Source organism: Anolis sagrei, chromosome 6 (genome assembly GCF_037176765.1).
Source record: "Anolis sagrei isolate rAnoSag1 chromosome 6, rAnoSag1.mat, whole genome shotgun sequence".
Lineage (NCBI taxonomy): Eukaryota > Metazoa > Chordata > Lepidosauria > Squamata > Dactyloidae > Anolis > Anolis sagrei.
The window spans coordinates 106,455,417-106,473,132 of record NC_090026.1 but is presented as its reverse complement, the minus strand read 5'-3'; the positions used below and the strand labels follow the sequence as shown (position 1 = coordinate 106,473,132).

General features: G+C 37.4%; 1 protein-coding gene across 5 annotated transcripts in view; it reads right to left on the bottom strand.

Annotated features, from left to right (window-relative positions):
* The window catches only part of CACNB2 (calcium voltage-gated channel auxiliary subunit beta 2), a 174,800-nt gene that overhangs the window by 115,828 nt on the left and 41,256 nt on the right, over window positions 1-17,716 (bottom strand). The window contains exon 1 of one of the 5 annotated variants that reach the window (XM_060782359.2): window positions 12,733-12,919. The exons of the other annotated variants lie outside the window; for them this stretch is intronic. Within the exon in view, the coding sequence (XP_060638342.1) occupies window positions 12,733-12,780 (48 nt within the window). The 5' untranslated portion in view covers window positions 12,781-12,919. Of the gene's footprint in view, window positions 1-12,732; window positions 12,920-17,716 lie in introns of those variants that run through there. 5 annotated transcript variants of the gene reach the window in all.

Genomic DNA, 17,716 nt, shown 5'->3' with positions numbered 1-17,716 from the left:
TGGAAGCCTAGCTCCACCAGTTTTGCCATGGTAGCTTGTGCAGTGTGAGTGGAGGTGTTGTCTTGCAGGAACAAGATTCCTTTGGACAGCTTGCCATGCCTTTTGGCCTGTCAAACATTTGGGGACCCAATTTGAAGAGAGCTTCTTAATGTTCAAATGTTCATGGATAATGACACAAACATGTTCACGAGAAATCCCCAAGATATCTGCTATTCCTTTAGCTGAAATTTGCTGATTCCCCAGTATGAGGTTGTACACAGCATCGATGATCTCTGGAACAACAACCACTCGGTCGTCCAGGACGTTCCTCATCATTGGTGCTGAAGTGGTCTGTTTTTTATTTGGCAACCCAGTTCTTAACTGTAGAATATGAAGGTCATTGATCCCCCAATTTTTGCGACATAGCACCATGAATATCCTTCACGGACTTTCATTGCAGAAATAAGAATTTTATCACTCCTCTGCTCTCATTTGCTGTGAATATCGCCTTAGACTGCCATTTTGTTTTCCCGCATGCCTAGATCACTGTTGCCATAAGCTACAAATACAAGAATTTGAAAATATATATCCCCTAGACCAGTGGTTCTCAACCTGTGAGTCCCCAGGTGTTTTGACCTACAAGTCCCAGAAATTCCAGCCAGTTTATCAGCTGTTAGGATTTTTGATAGTTGTAGGCAAAAAATTCTGGGGATCCACAGGTTGAGACCACTCTCTAGACTGAGGTTCTGAAATCTATGAATCCATAATTCTCTCTTTTGCCCAAAATGCCATGAGGAGATGGCAAACAGGAGCAAATCAGAGTGACTGTGCTATTCTGAGCTGAATATTGATTGCTAGCTTCTTGTTGAGGACTGCAGACTACACAGGTCTGTGGTTGTTTTCCTTACATATTTATTTATTTATTTATTTAGAACTTTTATATACCGATCTTCTCACCTCTGCAGAGGGACTCAGGCTGGTTCACAACAAAAGATTCACAAACAGTAGTTTAAAATATCACACCACATAATGCACTAATTCATAAAATACATTAAAATACAATCATATAATTACATAAGGCCAAGTCATCAGAATGAAATCACAATTCATCACCATCTGTCTGTGTGGTCAAGAGTTATTGACAATACAAACATTCAATACAGATCCGATCTTTCAGAGGGAGAGCAACACCATTCAGAACACCCTGCAATCCCATTCTCTATTGACCACCAACACTTCGGCTTGTCTGGATTAAACTTCAGTCTGTAACCTACAGCCAGTCCTTTAGTGCATCCAGACAATGATATCAACTGGCATATACAACAACGAGTCTCAGTTTAACGAATTGCCCATGATGTGATGCATATTGGAGATGTATGTCTGCATTCCATCACATAAATAAGACTGCAGGACCACTAAAGTTATCTGTATAGTTTAATATAGTAATCAATATGCTCCTAAACGTGACAGACTGCTTAAGGTACTTAGAGGTGATGCAACACTTTGGATTGTTGACCAGTATTTGCAGGATAGCTTCTATCATACTAGCAATCTCGGTATATTTGGTGACTGGTAGAAAACCATGGGAGACTTAACAATTGATAGCTTTTTAAAATTATCACATGGTAGGTTAAGAGATGCTGGATGGAAATCTACCAGAAATATAAAGTGTTGTTGCCTGTTACTGACGCATATCTTTCATGAAAATTTGCTCTCAAAACAATGATTGCACTTCTGATATTGTCATCAGTTATATGAGGAGGATATCTCATTTGATGCAAAAGTAGCTAGAATTCATTTGTCCTTTTTTTTGTTATTTCTTTCAGTGTTACAGATGCATCAGATTATAGAGGCAATCTGTAAATAATAAATCTGGTAATACACTTAGGGTGCCAGCAAAATCAGAAACCTAAGCCTGCTGTTCCCGCTATTGTTTGAAGATTCAGCATAAATCTGGTTTTGCAATTGCTTTAAGCTATTTCAGTGCAATGGAAGTTGCAGTTGCTAATAGGTATATCAGTTCGTAATAGGTATATAAGCTTTCTTTGTTACCTAGATTCTATCATCTTTTTTGTGTGTGTACTACACTGCACAGATATTTTAAATAAAACCTCCTTGTTCTTAAGATACTCAGTGAATTTTCTCAGTGGAAAGGAGGACATCAAAGAAAGGGATATGGGGATGTTCAGTTGTGTTGTGAGATATAAAGTTGATTGTAAGATGAACAGATCTGATGTATAACATGTCCAATAAAATATGTCTACTAAGGCTATTTTCTAGACTGTACTATGGTATTGTCTACAACCCTGTTTCACACAAAGCTGTACTTAAACATGTTCCAGAAACATTACAGGTTGGGCATCCCTTATCCAGAATTCCAAAATCCAAAACTGTCCACATAACTAAGATGGTGACACCTTTGCTTTCTAGGGTTCAATGTATACAAGCTTTATTTTAAGCACAAAAAAAAAGTGGAGAAATACTTCTCTATTTGCAAATACAGCTATTCCAAAGTCGGGGGGGGGGGGGGGGAATCCAACATGTGAAACAGCTGTGAAATTTAGCCTTCTTAGCAGCAAGGCACAAATCCAACAAGACACTAAAAATCAAAATCTTCCATTCCATCAAACCTTTTTCTTGTTTTCATAATATATTTTCCTTGGAATTACTTCAGCATTTCCTGATAATTCAACCGTTCTTCTTCGCTGGCTCTTTTTTATAAAGAGCTTTCAGTAGAGAATGTTCAAACATAATTTGTGTTTATATTTATTCCATATTCTATACAAAGCATATCTCACATATGATTTTTAAAATAGGCATTCATTTTCACTTTATTGTACCATAATTAATTATCCGTAGTATCCAAACCTAAGTCCATTAGTCTCTTGTTTTACAGCACCATCCATTCTTTTGACCACTCTACAGGCAGAAATATAGGTATAAGGTATTGGCCACATTTATATTCCAAGAAAGGAACGACATTGATTTTGTATCTTGGTCTTCGTCATCTAGCCAAGCATGCTCTTCTTGCAGTAATTTCTCCCTTTGTTCTTTTGATGCTTCTTTCTTCTTCTTCTTGGAATGCTTCACATTCTTTTGTAAATCTTTTCAAAAAAAATCTTGCTTTCTGGATTCAATGCAATCAAAATATTTGATCTTTAAAAGTAAAGCTTAGTCATTCCAAATGTTCTGTTCCACGTGGGATTCTTTTCCATTTCAAGTTGGTTACAAGGAAATTACAATATTTGCAGAATTCTTGTAGATATCTCCTTCAAAACTGCTATCTCTCCCAGCTATCTTCAATTTATTCACAAAATTAAATCGCTCCTCCATTTTTTTAACAAATTGAACAATTGTATACCTTGGTAACTTATGCACATTTGTAAATTTGGATTTGATTCAATAGATTCTATCCATCTCAAAAAAATCCCCAGTTTTGATAAATTTCTCTTTTGTCAATCTTCTCAGGGTAGAAAAAAAACCTTTACTTCCTAATACTAATTCCTTTTTCTTCACTAACAAAGTTAATCCCCCCCCCCCCCGACTTCCTCAGACTAAGTTATAAAATACTTTTCGAGTTAAGACTGCTTAATAAATAATGCTTCCTTTCCCCCCTTTTCCTTTGTTTTGCTTCAGGAGATTTACCAAGGCATCTAACTTGCTGCATGGAAAGGCATGCCTCTTTAATTAATCCATTACAGTTCATATGTTGTTGTTCGTTTGTTCAGTAACTTCTGACTCTTCGTGACCTCATGAACCCACCTACGCCAGAGCTCCCTGTTTGCCGTCACCACCCCCAGCTCCTTCAAGGTCAAGCCAGTCACTTCAAGGATGCCATCCATCCATCTTGCCCTTGGCCGCCCCCTCTTCCTTTTTCCTTCCATTTCCCCCAAAATAATTGTCTTCTCTAAGCTTGCCTGTCTTCTCATTACGTGGCCAAAATACTTCATCTTTGCCTCTAATATCCTTTCCCCCCAATGAGCAGTTGGGCTTTATTTCCTGAAGTATGGACTGGTTGGATCTTCTCACGGTCCAAGGCACTCTTAGAACTTTCCTCCAACTCCACAATTCAAAAGCATCTATCTTCCTTCGCTCAGCCTTCCCTATGGTCCAGCTCTCACATCCATAGGTGACTACAGTTAATATAGAACTAGCTTAAACAGTGGCTGGGCACAGTGATCTTCTTGCCCTTTCTCTCCACTTGCTATGACTATGCCAATCTAGAAGACTGCATCATAAAGAGCTGGATCTTCTGGATAATTCCTTGCTTTCCCCTTGCCAGGGGAGACTTTAAATTGATGAGACCTTCTTCTGGTCATCAAAACAGCTGGAAGCTTCCCTAGTTGCAACAGTACAGCATGCTCAATGACTTCCACATGAATATTAGAAAGAACTTCCTATTGGTAAGAGTTGTTCAGCAGTGGAATATGCTTGCCTTGGGGTGTGGTAGAGTCTTCTTTTTTGGTTTTAAAACAGAGACTGGATAGCCATCTGTTAGGAATAATTTGATTGTGTATTCGTGCATGGCAGGATGTTGGACTGGATGGCCCTTGTAGTCTCTTCCAACACTATGATTCTACCATATTCCATGCTACCTCACTTAGCCATGACATAAATATCTATTCTTCATATCTTTAGAAACTCAGATAAAAGAGCTGCCCTTTCTGCAAAGTTCTGAGGGTCTGGTTAGATCAATATTTGGTGTCCTTTGTATGATTATATCTGGAAAGACTGCTCAATATGTGGTATTGCCAACACAGTGAATACAGGTGATTTTTATCATACTGAAGACAATGTATCTGGTAAAATCCCTTAAATTGTGTAAGCCTTCTTTATGAAATTGAGTTGCATAATCTATCTATATATAAATGTAAATTTCCATTTGTTCATTACCTCAAATCTTCCAAAATGCTTCACTAGTTGCTTTGAAATTTTGACATAATGTAGCATTCGAACAGGCAAATGTTTTTATGTATTCACATACTTACTATTACATAGATGTCATGCTTGTAACAGATAAAAATATGCTTCAAAAACAGCATCATCTGCTCAACGACTCAGCAACTCACCTACTCCCCATGCGGGGCTCTCCAGGAAGCTGTGATAACAATAGAGAAAGGCCGGCGGTGGCGGCTCCCAGGACAAGGAGGGACCTGGCCAGTGGCCTCATGGTGGCACAGTGGCAAAGGACTGCGGGGAGGCAGGCAAGGCGGAACTGAAAGCAGCGGGCAGTGAGGCCACTCCTGGCACTCCAAGCCGCGCCTCACCCCTCCCCGTCAGTGTTACAGGGCCAGAAACCCAGGAGCCAGGACTTCCTGGTTGGAACACCCTTCGCTGGGGCTCCAAGCTGTTTGGACTTTGATTCCCTGAATTCAATCGCACTGATTTCTGGAAAATAAAGTCCAAAAAAAAAAAAAAAAAGCAGGAGGCGGCTCAAAATTGAATGCCAGACAGAATTTATTGGTTTCTTTATTAATTTGTTTATATTCTGCTTTATCTTTTCCTCTGGACCCTTCCACACAGCCATATAACCCAGAATATCAAGGCAGATAATCCATAATATCAGCTTTGAACTGAATGATCTCAGTCCACACTGCCATATAATCCACTTCAGTGGGGATTTTATACAGCTGTGTAGAAGAGGCCGCAGAATATCAAGGCAGAAGGTCCCACAATATCTGCTTTGACCTGGCTGCCATATATCCCAGTTCACAGCAGATATTGTGGGTTTTTCTGCCATGATAGTCTAGGTTATACGACTGTGTGGATGGGCCCACAGTCCACACTCCCATATAACCTAGTTCAAAGATTATCTGCCCTAATATTCTGGGATGAAGATGGCCTCATTCTTTGCATTTCTATAATTCTGACGGCCTCATTCTTTGCATTTCAATTCGAGAGATTGCAATTCCCAAGTCAATTGGTGTTTTCAATCACCATCCACAAAGCTCTGGGCCAATCTTTAGAATTCTATGATTCAGATCTAGACACGGGTTGCTTCTCTCATGGACAACTATTTATGATGTGTTCTACAGTCGGCAAACCAGACAATCTCTATATCTGCACAGACAATGGAACATTTTTTTTTCCTATACCCACAAACATTGTGAAATTCATTATATTAGAAGCCTGTTCTTTCTCTTTTCTTTCTTTTCCATTTAACCAGACTGGACTACAGCAACGTGTGGCCAGGGACAGCTATTTTAAATATAATTATTATTTGTGATACATAAGAGGGTGTATTAATCATAATGTTTGTAAATGCTGCTTTATAATACAGATTTTTTTCACAGCATTCGTCTATTGTTTGTGTAAATGTTAAATTTTCAGAGACATTTATGTGATTTTTCCCTTTGCTTAACTCCAGAAACATGAATATGTGCTATACATAAAGAGGTGAGTGCATTTAAAAGCCCCACTTCGTTAGTCAAACAATAAATAAATACATAAATAAATATTAATAAGGATATGATTTGATGGGGCCAAACCTCAGGTATGGGCAAACTTGGCTCTCCAGGTGTTCTGGACTTCAACTTCCAGACATCCCAGCCAGCTTACCGGCTGTTAAGAAGGCCGAAGTTTGCACTTATTGTGTTTGCATTTATTGTGTTTATGTTCATTTTAACTACCTTTCAAAAGAGACTTGTAAAAGACATTGTGATATATCTTGGTTGAATGTTATCAGTGTCAGCTTTAATTCAGTTTTGAACCCTAAATGCTCAAGGAAATCCAAGGATGCTGGTAATTATGAAATTTATGATATACTGTTCTTTCCACTGATTGAGGGTTAAAACAATTCTCTGACAGATTCTGTATAGTATGATGCACTGCTATTACTTTCAAATGGACAGAAAAGTCCTGCAAAAAAACTCATCAGTGAAGCATAGAAGCCCAAGAATCACAGGCCCGACAAGGAGTTGCGTTTTATGTTTCATCATTCATATCATTCCCAACTTATGCTATGATGAAAGATTACGACATATTCAAATATAAGGCCTCCTGTCATTTTAAGAGAAAATTATAAAAAATATAACCTTTTCCTCTCCTTCTCAAATAAAGTTCTAAAAATGCCATTTTTCAAATGCTGCTCAAATTAAAGATTTCAATGCAGATGTAAAAAGGATTATGCCTTCATTATTAAATTATGAAAAACTGGGGATCTGAGAAATGTTTTCTCATCTCTGCAGGAGTCTACCGTATACCATGCAGCTGTGGACAAGTCTACATAGGGACCACCAAAAGCAGCGCCCAAACAAGAATCCAGGAACATGAAAGGCACTGCAGACTACTTCAACCAGAGAAGTCAGCCATAGCAGAGCACCTGATGAACCAGCCTGGACACAGCATATTATTGGAGAACACAGAAATGCTGGACCACTCCAACAACCACCATGTCAGACTACACAGAGAAGCCATTGAAATCCACAAGCATGTGGACAATTTCAACAGAAAGGAGGAGACCATGAAAATGAACAAAATCTGGCTACCAGTATTAAAAAACTCTAAAATTACAACAGCAAAATAGCAGAGAGGAAACAACCAGGCACATCTTAACACCTCTCAACAGAACATTTTCCCAGGCTCAGCCAAGCCTTCAAATGCTAATGAAGGTGGTCAGCTGAAACATTCACACCTAGCTTCAGCAGAGAGCTCTTTGCCCCACCCCAGTCATTCCACAGATATATAAATCCATTTTCCTATTTCCAACAGACCTCACTACCTCTGAGGATGCTTGCCATAGATGCAGGCGAAACGTCAGGAGAAATGCCTCTAGAACATGGCCCTATAGCCCGAAAAAACCTACAAGAACCATCTGAGAAATTCATTAGAACCTCTTTACTTGAAATGAACAGAAATTTAACTACTTGATGTCTATGATACCCAATCTTTTGCATATCTGCACATGAGTAAATTCAACTGTGTAGAATAGGGCCTAATGCCATGTAAGTGTTAATAGATTTGTAGACTTCTAATGCTTATTCTTCTAATGACCACTTGTATCTATATCTACTAGCAATACTTTTAAAATATTAATGAGAAAAAAAGAGATTGATATAGTTCTTACAACAATTTTATGGATGATGACATTGTAAACATGTACCATATTTATAATTTTAGAATATACATATATAAACTCTAATTGCAATATTCGACCTGAATACTTTGAAGACAAGTTTTGAGAAATAGCCAGATATCTAAAGGTTTAACTAGGATGAAAGGCTTATACAGAGCAAAACTGTACAGTCTGCTTCCACAGTTCATTACCATGAACTACATTAACTATCAAATGCAGTCAGTTCAAAAAAAAATTAAGAACAGCACATATTCTGGAGAAAGAATGTAATTATCAAAGTAGCATTTTGGCAAGAACAGCATCTAAATGCCAGATTGTCAGGTGATCAAGGGCTTGAATGACAACAGAATCAGTCAGAGCATTGTTTTAACCCTCAATCAGTGGAAAGAACAGTATATCATACATTTCATAATTGCCAGCACCCTTGGATTTCCTTGAACATATAGGGTTCAAAACTGGATTAAAGCTGACACGGATAACATTCAACCAAGATATATCCCAATGTTTTTTACAAGTCTCTTTTGAAAGGTAGTTAAAAATGAAAATAATTTTAAACACAATAAACTTATATGGTACTGTACTTGTTCTGTCATGCACTGGGCCTGTAATAATTGTCTTTTGAAATAGGACATGCACCTTGTGCCCAGCGGGAAGCCAGGGCGCCACGAAAGAGGCCCTCAAGGATTTTCCTGAAGAAATGGTCTTTAGATGGCTTGAAAGGTTAAACAAAGTCCTTTATTATTGAACAAATTAAACAGATATTTCTCAAATCTTCAATGAGTCAAACAAATGCTTCAAGGCTTTAAATCAACTGGTGGCTTCCTTAATCTTGTCCACAAGGGACAGGCAACTGTCTTCATTAATTGTTCTTATACTTTGAGAGGAAAACCCTTTTTTATCCTCTCCCAGTCTGTCTATTATCTATGTTTTGTTGGTGTGGGATCTACTACCAATTCCAAACTGCGTCTTGGTACCGAGTAAACCTACCAGACAAAGCTTGTAGATTTTCCAGCTGGAGTTCTTTGGGTCTGTAAAGCTGTTTTCCCTCTGGAATTTCTTTAAGACTTTAGGGCTGTTTCCCTCAGATGCTATAAGGCTGAGAGGCTGCAAGCTCCCAGCCAGAGCTTTGGGAATTTTCCCCTGGAATGTCTTTAGAAGTGAAGCTTTTCTGCAGGGGAAGCTTGTCCATGTCCTCTAACTTAGCTTTCCTCACTAAGACTAACTAAAAATGGCCCCCTCTTCCCTTCCCATCTCCCTGGGAGAAGGGGCAGATCCAAACTTAACAATGATAGACAGGTGGTTTGCCCTATGACTGCAAACCAAAGGAAGCCACCCTTTTGCAGAATCTCTGAAACTTTGGAATGCATGCAAACACTTAATAGAAAGAAAATAAAGTTGGAGCTCCTGGTACAGACGTACCAGCACAGTACTGTTATAATATGACATATGGTGGTCTATTTTCACTCTTTACGTTTCTGGATATCTTGCCCAGTATTCAGCTAATTTTGAGTTTGGAGCACCCAGAAAACAGCATATTGTGTATATTATTATCTATTCATTGATTCTATAGTGACACTATTTGCTAACCATCTCCTTTTCAGAGGAAGCGGAGGCACAGAGTGAAACCCTGAAGTTCCAAGACGAAATCATAAATCTATTATCTGAAAGTCAGAAAACCAAGCCAATTTTTTTATCGTTTTTCTAGCCCCTTCCATAATTTCAGAAACAGTAAGCATTCTGAGTCATCAAGGGATTTTTTGGAGGAATCTTTTCTCTAATTATCACCGTATTTCTGCAAGTACACCTTGGGCCTTCCAAACTCTCTGTTTTTACATGAACTTGCTGTAGTGGACACACAGAGAGTGGTATCTGGACAACTGTTTTTAGTGTTGTCAGCTTGTATTAATACATATGTTTTTGTAGAATGGACAATGCCATGCTACCTGCTTGAACAGGACATCATGTCAGAGTATTCACCAAAACAGACTGATAACCATTCATCAAAGCACAGTGGTTTTAGTTTGCTTTTAACCTCCTGCACATATCTTAAGCAAACAAAACATCAATCAATACTTTGGATCAACAAAATCTGCCCATGATCAGGTTCATGTTTCAGTATACCTGTACACTTATTGTGAGCAAGTTGCCAAAAGAAACATAACCATCTATCTCATAAGAGAAACAGACACAGAAGATCTGCTGCATATATATATATATATATATATATATATATATATATATATATACACACACACACACACACACACACACACACACACACACAAACCTAAGCATTACCGGCTGGATTGGAAAAAATCCTGCAAGAATCACTGAGGCAACTGTTGGATCAATGGTCTGACTCTGTAAGGCAACATCCTAAAATAATTGCAACAATTAAAGTCATTAACTTTGATCATAACTTTTGAATGCCGCCTTCTATGGTTTTAGCCCTACGAAAACCAGAGAGAAACCTTCAGTAAAAACAAAGTCACAAAAACCCAAAATTATTGATTAAAGATTCAGATAAGAACAATGTGTTATGTAATGGTTTGGAAAGCATTTGTCTGTACATTTGTAAAAAAATTAGTAAAACAAAAGTATTTACATATTTGTTTTATAACCTGTTTGAGACGAGCTAAGCTTGTGTATTTAGTACTACCAAAAAGAAAAGAACAGGAAGGAAGTGAAAAAGGAAAAAAAAGTGAAAGGAAGGGTTTTAACCTAAAAGAGGGATTATATTTTAAGTTTAAATGTTTGTACAGTCATTAATATAAACCTATGAGATCTGAAGCCCACACTCAGGTACAAATCTAAGTGATGGGGAACTTTAAAAAACCATTATCACATATGCTGCATGAAGCAGTGCTCTCAGCTTCCAGCCAATCTTTTTGCAATTGCATGTTTGATGTAGCCCTATTCTTGAGGGCTACATCCCAATACACACCATTCCAATGTTTCCTAAAACTATGGATAAGAGAAAACCCTATATTTTGGCTATATTTGATCTGAAAGCATACCAAAGAATTGCACTGGGGAACCCAGAGAGGCCCACAAAGACTTCTGAGAGGAAACGGCCGAGGGTTTGTTTTCAGGTTTTTGGATAAGTGGATATTGAATCTGTGGATAAGGGGGTCACATTACAGGATTTTTCAGAAGTCCTTGACCAAAAACAATCATCATACCAGCTAGCTATCATTCTCTATAGGAGATTTTGTTTCACCTAAGATTTTGTCATGCTTGTTTTGGCAGTCCTATGTCTGTCCTATACCTCAGTCTGTACTTTTCTTGGAACATTACCTGGCTTGTCGTTTTGTATTAAATCCTAGATCTGCTTTCTGATTGATTGGTATCTCAGTTTCAGCCACATGCATGAGGTTGACACAGCAGAAAAGATTAACAAATATTTAACATAAAACAGATACATCTTTGATTAGTGATAACACACATTAAAATAAAATGAATGCAATAACAATATTTAATGTTCTAGTACAATTTTAGATTGTTCATTAAATGATGTGGGCCTCACATTAATGTCACAAAGGAAATAAAGAAATATTGATTCTACAATTGTATGTTATCTTTACTCTAGTAAATCAAAATATTAACTATTATGTTAAATCAGTGGTATGGCTCTCTTGTTGCTATTATTTCAGCATTAATGTTGTTTACTTATGGTATTTATGACAGTACAAAACAAAATCTGCATTGCTGTGTCTCCTACTCCTTTAGTAGAGATGACATTAAATCAACTGTTGCATCAGCAAAAGACAATTTGAAGTAAACATTCAATATTGCAGAAAATAGTATAACTGAAAATTGCTTGTCTCTATAAATAATTGAAAACAGATCAGTTACACATTATTAAAAAAAAACCCCACACAGCATCACAAAACAGAATGCTCTTTTTTCTAGTTCAATGCAGACCCATTTGTTACTAAAATGTTAAGCATTTTAGTCCTGTAAGCTTGCTAGATCACATCTTCCTCTGACAACAGGAGAACAAAAAAAATCCCTATTAAAACATTACCTGAGAGATATTACATCAGCATTCCCAATTAACATCCTATCTATATATTCCTACTAATATAACTGGTTTGTTGGTGAATTCCACAGCTCAGCCATTTTGCAAAACAGGATTGATAAACATTCGCTCCTCTATGTTCTGTTCTAGAAAACACCAGAATCTAATTAATACTTATGCATACTTTTGCCATCATGCCAATGTTTACAATGAGAAATTATGCAGAAAAGCAAACGTGTCTCACTCTGTGATGCTCCTGTTAGATGGTTTATACAAACCGAGTTTTTCCATGTCTGCACTTGACACTTATTCATGTAATTAATTTTTAACATTTCTTACATATGAAAACAAAAATACATCCTTTCTAATTGCCATGCAGACAGATTCTAAAAATCCTGTGTTTGTCAGTTCTCAGAAAGGTCAGCTACCTGCTATAAGTTGTTTCCAGATTCTCTGTTCCTATTAAATTATTACTTGCTTATTTTTAAAAAATACCTGTTAGAACCGATCTCAAGCTCTCTGCCAGAAACCCATTACCCAGTCATCTGTTCCATTCGATAAACATGTCTCAGAGCATTTGCATGGAGCACACTGCAGCATCAAATATACTATGTTTAGCTCTACAATCATCACCATTCTAAAACAATCAGAAACTTACATACGAAACCCGTACTCGCCGTCGGTGTGCCAACCCACAGCACTGCATGAAGAGGACAGCAGAAAACACTCAGTATATGGTCTCACCAAGCTTCAGTCTGTCTTGTCATTTCCTCTGAGACACTGTCCATTCCTCTTGACTCTCCAGCCCCAGCAAAGGAGAACAGGTATTGAAATCATTCAGCCAAGCAATTTTGTTAAATGTGCCCTTGCGACTGATGAAAGTGTATGTGTGTGTGTTCCTTTAAGTAAATCAATTCCTTCTCTTTTAGCTGAATATATAATTACCAAATGTCTCTGTCCTTTATATCCCTGTAATACTAAAATATACCTCATGTATTACTTGAAGATTTTGTATTACCTGTTCCTGAACTTAGAAAAGAATCACACAGAAGAACCTTGTGCCTCTGGCTACTGAAATACCCTCTTTCTTGCAATTTCTTGCTGCTGCTGCTATACTGCCGTTGCTGTTATTACAGGCTTTTTCCCAACTGAGGAACTGGCAAGTGTATCCTGATTCAGTGTTACCTCTATACAATAGACATATCAGATGTTATTTATTCCCTGCCCCCACCTTCAAGCCTGAAAAATGGCTGGGTCTAGACTTTAATTCTCTCTGGATTTTTTGGTCTACAAAACCACTGCACAAATTGTCAGAAGCTTTGTCTTGCAGTACGTGTTTCACATGAACTGCAGGCAGAGATTTTTTTTACTGGCTGCAATACCTGACTAGCTTACAAACTGCAGCTGCATATTTTCCTCCTATTGACACTGACAAAAAGATTTGGAGATAACACTAATCCTATATTCTCATTTAGATGTCATCATGAATCTTTACAAAAGTATAGATAATAATTTGGACTGGGCCTTGCAGATAATTTATTTCAACCTTAGAAAAACTATAGCTAAATGATAAAACACATGTTTTGCATGCAAAACATCTCAGGTTGACCTCCTAACACCTCCAAGTAGAACTGGGAAAAAAATCTGAACTGAAAATCTAGAGAGCTGCTGCCAGTCAGTATTTCCAATACTGATGTAGATGAACCAATAATCTAACTTCCTGCATTCCTAACTTCCTAGTAGATCTAGGGCAGCCATCCTCAATCTGCAGCCCAAAAACTATTTTGGCCTCCAACTCTCAGAAGCCCTCACTGACTTGTTCAATTCTGGGAGCTGGAGCCAAAACCACTAGAGCAGTGGTTATCAACCTGTGGGTCCCCAGATGTTTTGGCCTTCAACTCCCAGAAATCCTAAAAACTGGCAAACTGGCTGGAATTTCTGGGAATTGTAGGCCAAACCACCTGGGGACCCATAGGTTGAGAACCACTGAGCTAGAGGGTCACAGTTTGAGGTTGCCTGAGCTTAGACAATGCAAGGTAGACACCCAGTATGGGACAGACACACCACACTAGGTACTGGATTTTATTGGTTGAATACTCAATAAATCTGTCACAAATTTCCTTAACTTAAGTCTATGTGATAGTGCCTTACCTATCTACATTATCTAATAGTGCCTCAGGAATCTAAATTTTAGAATCACAGAATGTAAGGGTCTGCAAAAATAATGTAGTCCAAGCCTGTGCAATGCAAAAAATACATAGCACTCCAGAAAGGAGCCCATTCAACTACTCTTGAAAGACATCTAAAGAAGAACCCACAACTATCCAAGGCACTCCACTCTCTAAAGTCTTATAAAGAAGAAGTTCTTCCTAATAATTAAGTGGGATCCTTTTTCTTGAAATCTAAAGTCACTAGTCCATAAGCAGCAGAAAACACCCATGCCCCATCTTCTACATGACATCTATTTAAAATGGATATCCTATCATATCTCAATAATCTCTTCTTCAAGCTAAACATACCCAACTCCATAGGCATTCCTCATAGTACTAGGTTATCATTCCTTTGGAAATGTTCTGGCTCATTAATGTCCTTCTTAAACCAAGGCATCAAGAACTGGATGCAATATTCCAAGCAGTATAGAGTGCTGCTGTTACTTCCCTTGATCCTACTACACTCCTTGTGATGAAGCCTAGAATTGCATTGGTCTTTTGGGTGATCACATAACATTGTTGGCTTGTGATCTCATTTTCACACCTATCTTTGGGGTATTAACTACTCCTTCAAATTTGGTGTGGATTATTTCACCAACACCATCTCTTTATACTGAGAGATTGAGGGTTCTTTGCCATCTATCAGTTAACCTGTATTTGTTTGGAGGTCCCTTTTATTGCTACCTGGTCATCTAGACACCCCCCCCCCAATCCCATGAACAACAGAAAAACTCAAACAGTATGAATATTCCACTTAAACAAAGAAGTGTTTTGGAATCTCAGGATAGTAATATGGGCGAACAAGCAGGTTCAATGTTATTCTTTTAGGCTATTTTACAATAATTATATACATATATGCAATCCCTTAAGGGGAAATATAAACTTTTCTGTGCCTGGACACATTGCATTCATTATATTACATTACACTGTACACAAGGCATCATATATCTTACACAATATTAGAGCGCCCTAGCCCATATACCATCTATGGAGGAAGCACACAAACATCCATGGAAAAGGATTGTCTTCTTTCGGCAATGCACCCTGATTACTGCAGCATCTGAGATATATATCGGCCATCATTATATTCATAATGGGCATTTATTTAGTCAGACAGAATGGGCATTTATCTAGTTAGAGCAGGGTTCTCCCTTACCAGCATGGTCAGGGTCTGATCAGTCACAAATATATCCTGTAGTGTTATTGGCATCAAAGCTATTATACATAATTTTCTTCATTCACAGAGACTGACACTCAGGTCAGTCTGTTCTGGGCCGGTTTTACATGGTTCCCTACCTTCAGTTGTCCAATCGTCTTAGAGATCCTTACTTGTCTCTGCAAACAATATTCATTTGTTTATATAAACATTTATCATTTTCAGTTAGCGCATAGACTTTAACTAGTCTTTATTCTATAATGATTTCATACAGCACTAATAACCCTTTAATACAGTACCTTTCTTGGTTTATTACAATTCACTATTTGTTTATGTTATCTCCTAGCTTAATGTCTGGAAGCACCCTATACCTAGTTCTTAGAGTTAATCACATTGATTACATCTTGACAATTTATACTGTGTAAAATCTTTGAAATTTAAAAACATGCTTTTCAGATTTAAGCAAACTGTAACATGTGAACTCTATTCTATCATCCAAGTCAATTATAAAGATGTTAATCATGGTCAGGCTCAGGATACCCCACTAGTCACTTCTCTTCAGAAAGATAAGGGTGTTTGGGTTCTTTTCATCACCCAATTAAAAATCTATCTGTCACTGACTAGCCCACAAATTTTCCAGACTGCATACAAGAACAACATGGGGTCTTGTCAAAAGAATGCTAGAAAACAAGATAAACTACATCCACAGTATTCATTGATCCACAAATTGTCATTAAAAATATTAGTTTAGTCTGACTTGACTTGTTTTGGAAAAATATCTTGCTGGCTCTTAGTAATTCCAGTATTTCTTTCTAAGTATTCATGGGCTGTTCTGGAATGTTTCATGATATTGGCATCAACTTACTGGTCAGCAGATGCTCCATCCTCTTTTTCCCACTTTTTGAAGATTTTCACCCTACTCCAATCAAGTCTTCTCCAATAATTCTTAAATATTATTGACAGTGGATCTGAGATTACATCTGCAACTTTCTTTAATACCTTGGGTGCAATTCATGAGGCCTTGTCATTTTGACAACTACGTATTCCTGAACTGTTTACCTTATTCTGGGCTGAAATCCACTTTCTGCATCATTCATTCTATTTTCACCAGAAAACGTATTGTTTATTATTTTAACCTCTCCAGAAAGCTTGAGCTCATTCTGAGTTTTAGTTTTTTCTGACCTTTATCCCTATTTTTTGTATTCCTCACTTAAGAGTTCAAATACATTAATTCCAGTCTTATAGGTACTGATGAAGATGCCTTTGATGCAGTCAGACCATTGGTATACTTAGTCCATTACTATCAACTGTAACTTATATCATTGGTTCTCTTCCTAGTCATACATAACAGTCTTCGCTACAAAACTTAATCAGATCTGGATTTGCTCAGTTTCTAAAAGCAAATGAGATCATTTCTGTCCAGGCTGTTATTACTTGTTGCTTTATTGTATCAATTCAAAATGCATAATTTATACATTTACATAGGTGGTGCAAAATGTCAAACTGCTTCCGGACAGTAAAAATACACTGTAATTTTTTAAAATGAAATGTATATTCAAAATTAATTCTGTGAAATTTCCTCTATGAAAACCTTCCTTGAGTTCATTTTGTTTACCTTAGCAGATATTTTGGTAAATGAGAAGAATTTGCCTACATCACATATTCTGGCTGAATGCTTCAAAACTAGAAAAGTATGTGCTAGGAAAAAGACATGACAAAATCATCACTTGGAATTTTCTTTAGCTGGCCTGTACTTCTTTAATTTAATCCAATTTTGCTTCATGAAAATTTTGTGCATATTTCTATGAAAACATTTTGCATAACAATAAGAGTTTTCCAACCTTAATGCCTGTTGTACAAGTGTGACAGTCTTATGTATGCACTACAATTTTAAAGGAAACCATTTTCAATAAATTTAAAGAAATACTGGGAGACATGCCATGGACAAAATACAAAATGAGAGAAAAGTGTAGAATAATTGTGATAGAAGTGAAAGACTGATATAAGGATAATGTAGTGTATCTTGATTTCAGTAAAACTTCTGATAAGACATCCCACAATATTCTTGCAGATAAGAAAAAATATGGCTATGCAATGTAACATTGAGGATCCTCTTTTGGAATAAAGGCACACTAGATATTAAAATATATCCTGCCTTTATCTGTATAAACTACTTATAGGTCCAATCTAACAAATCCTCACGACTGGTTCATCTTCATCCTGGATCAAAGTGACAAGAGGGATAGCCGTTGTAGTCGTTTCTAACTCTGTTATTC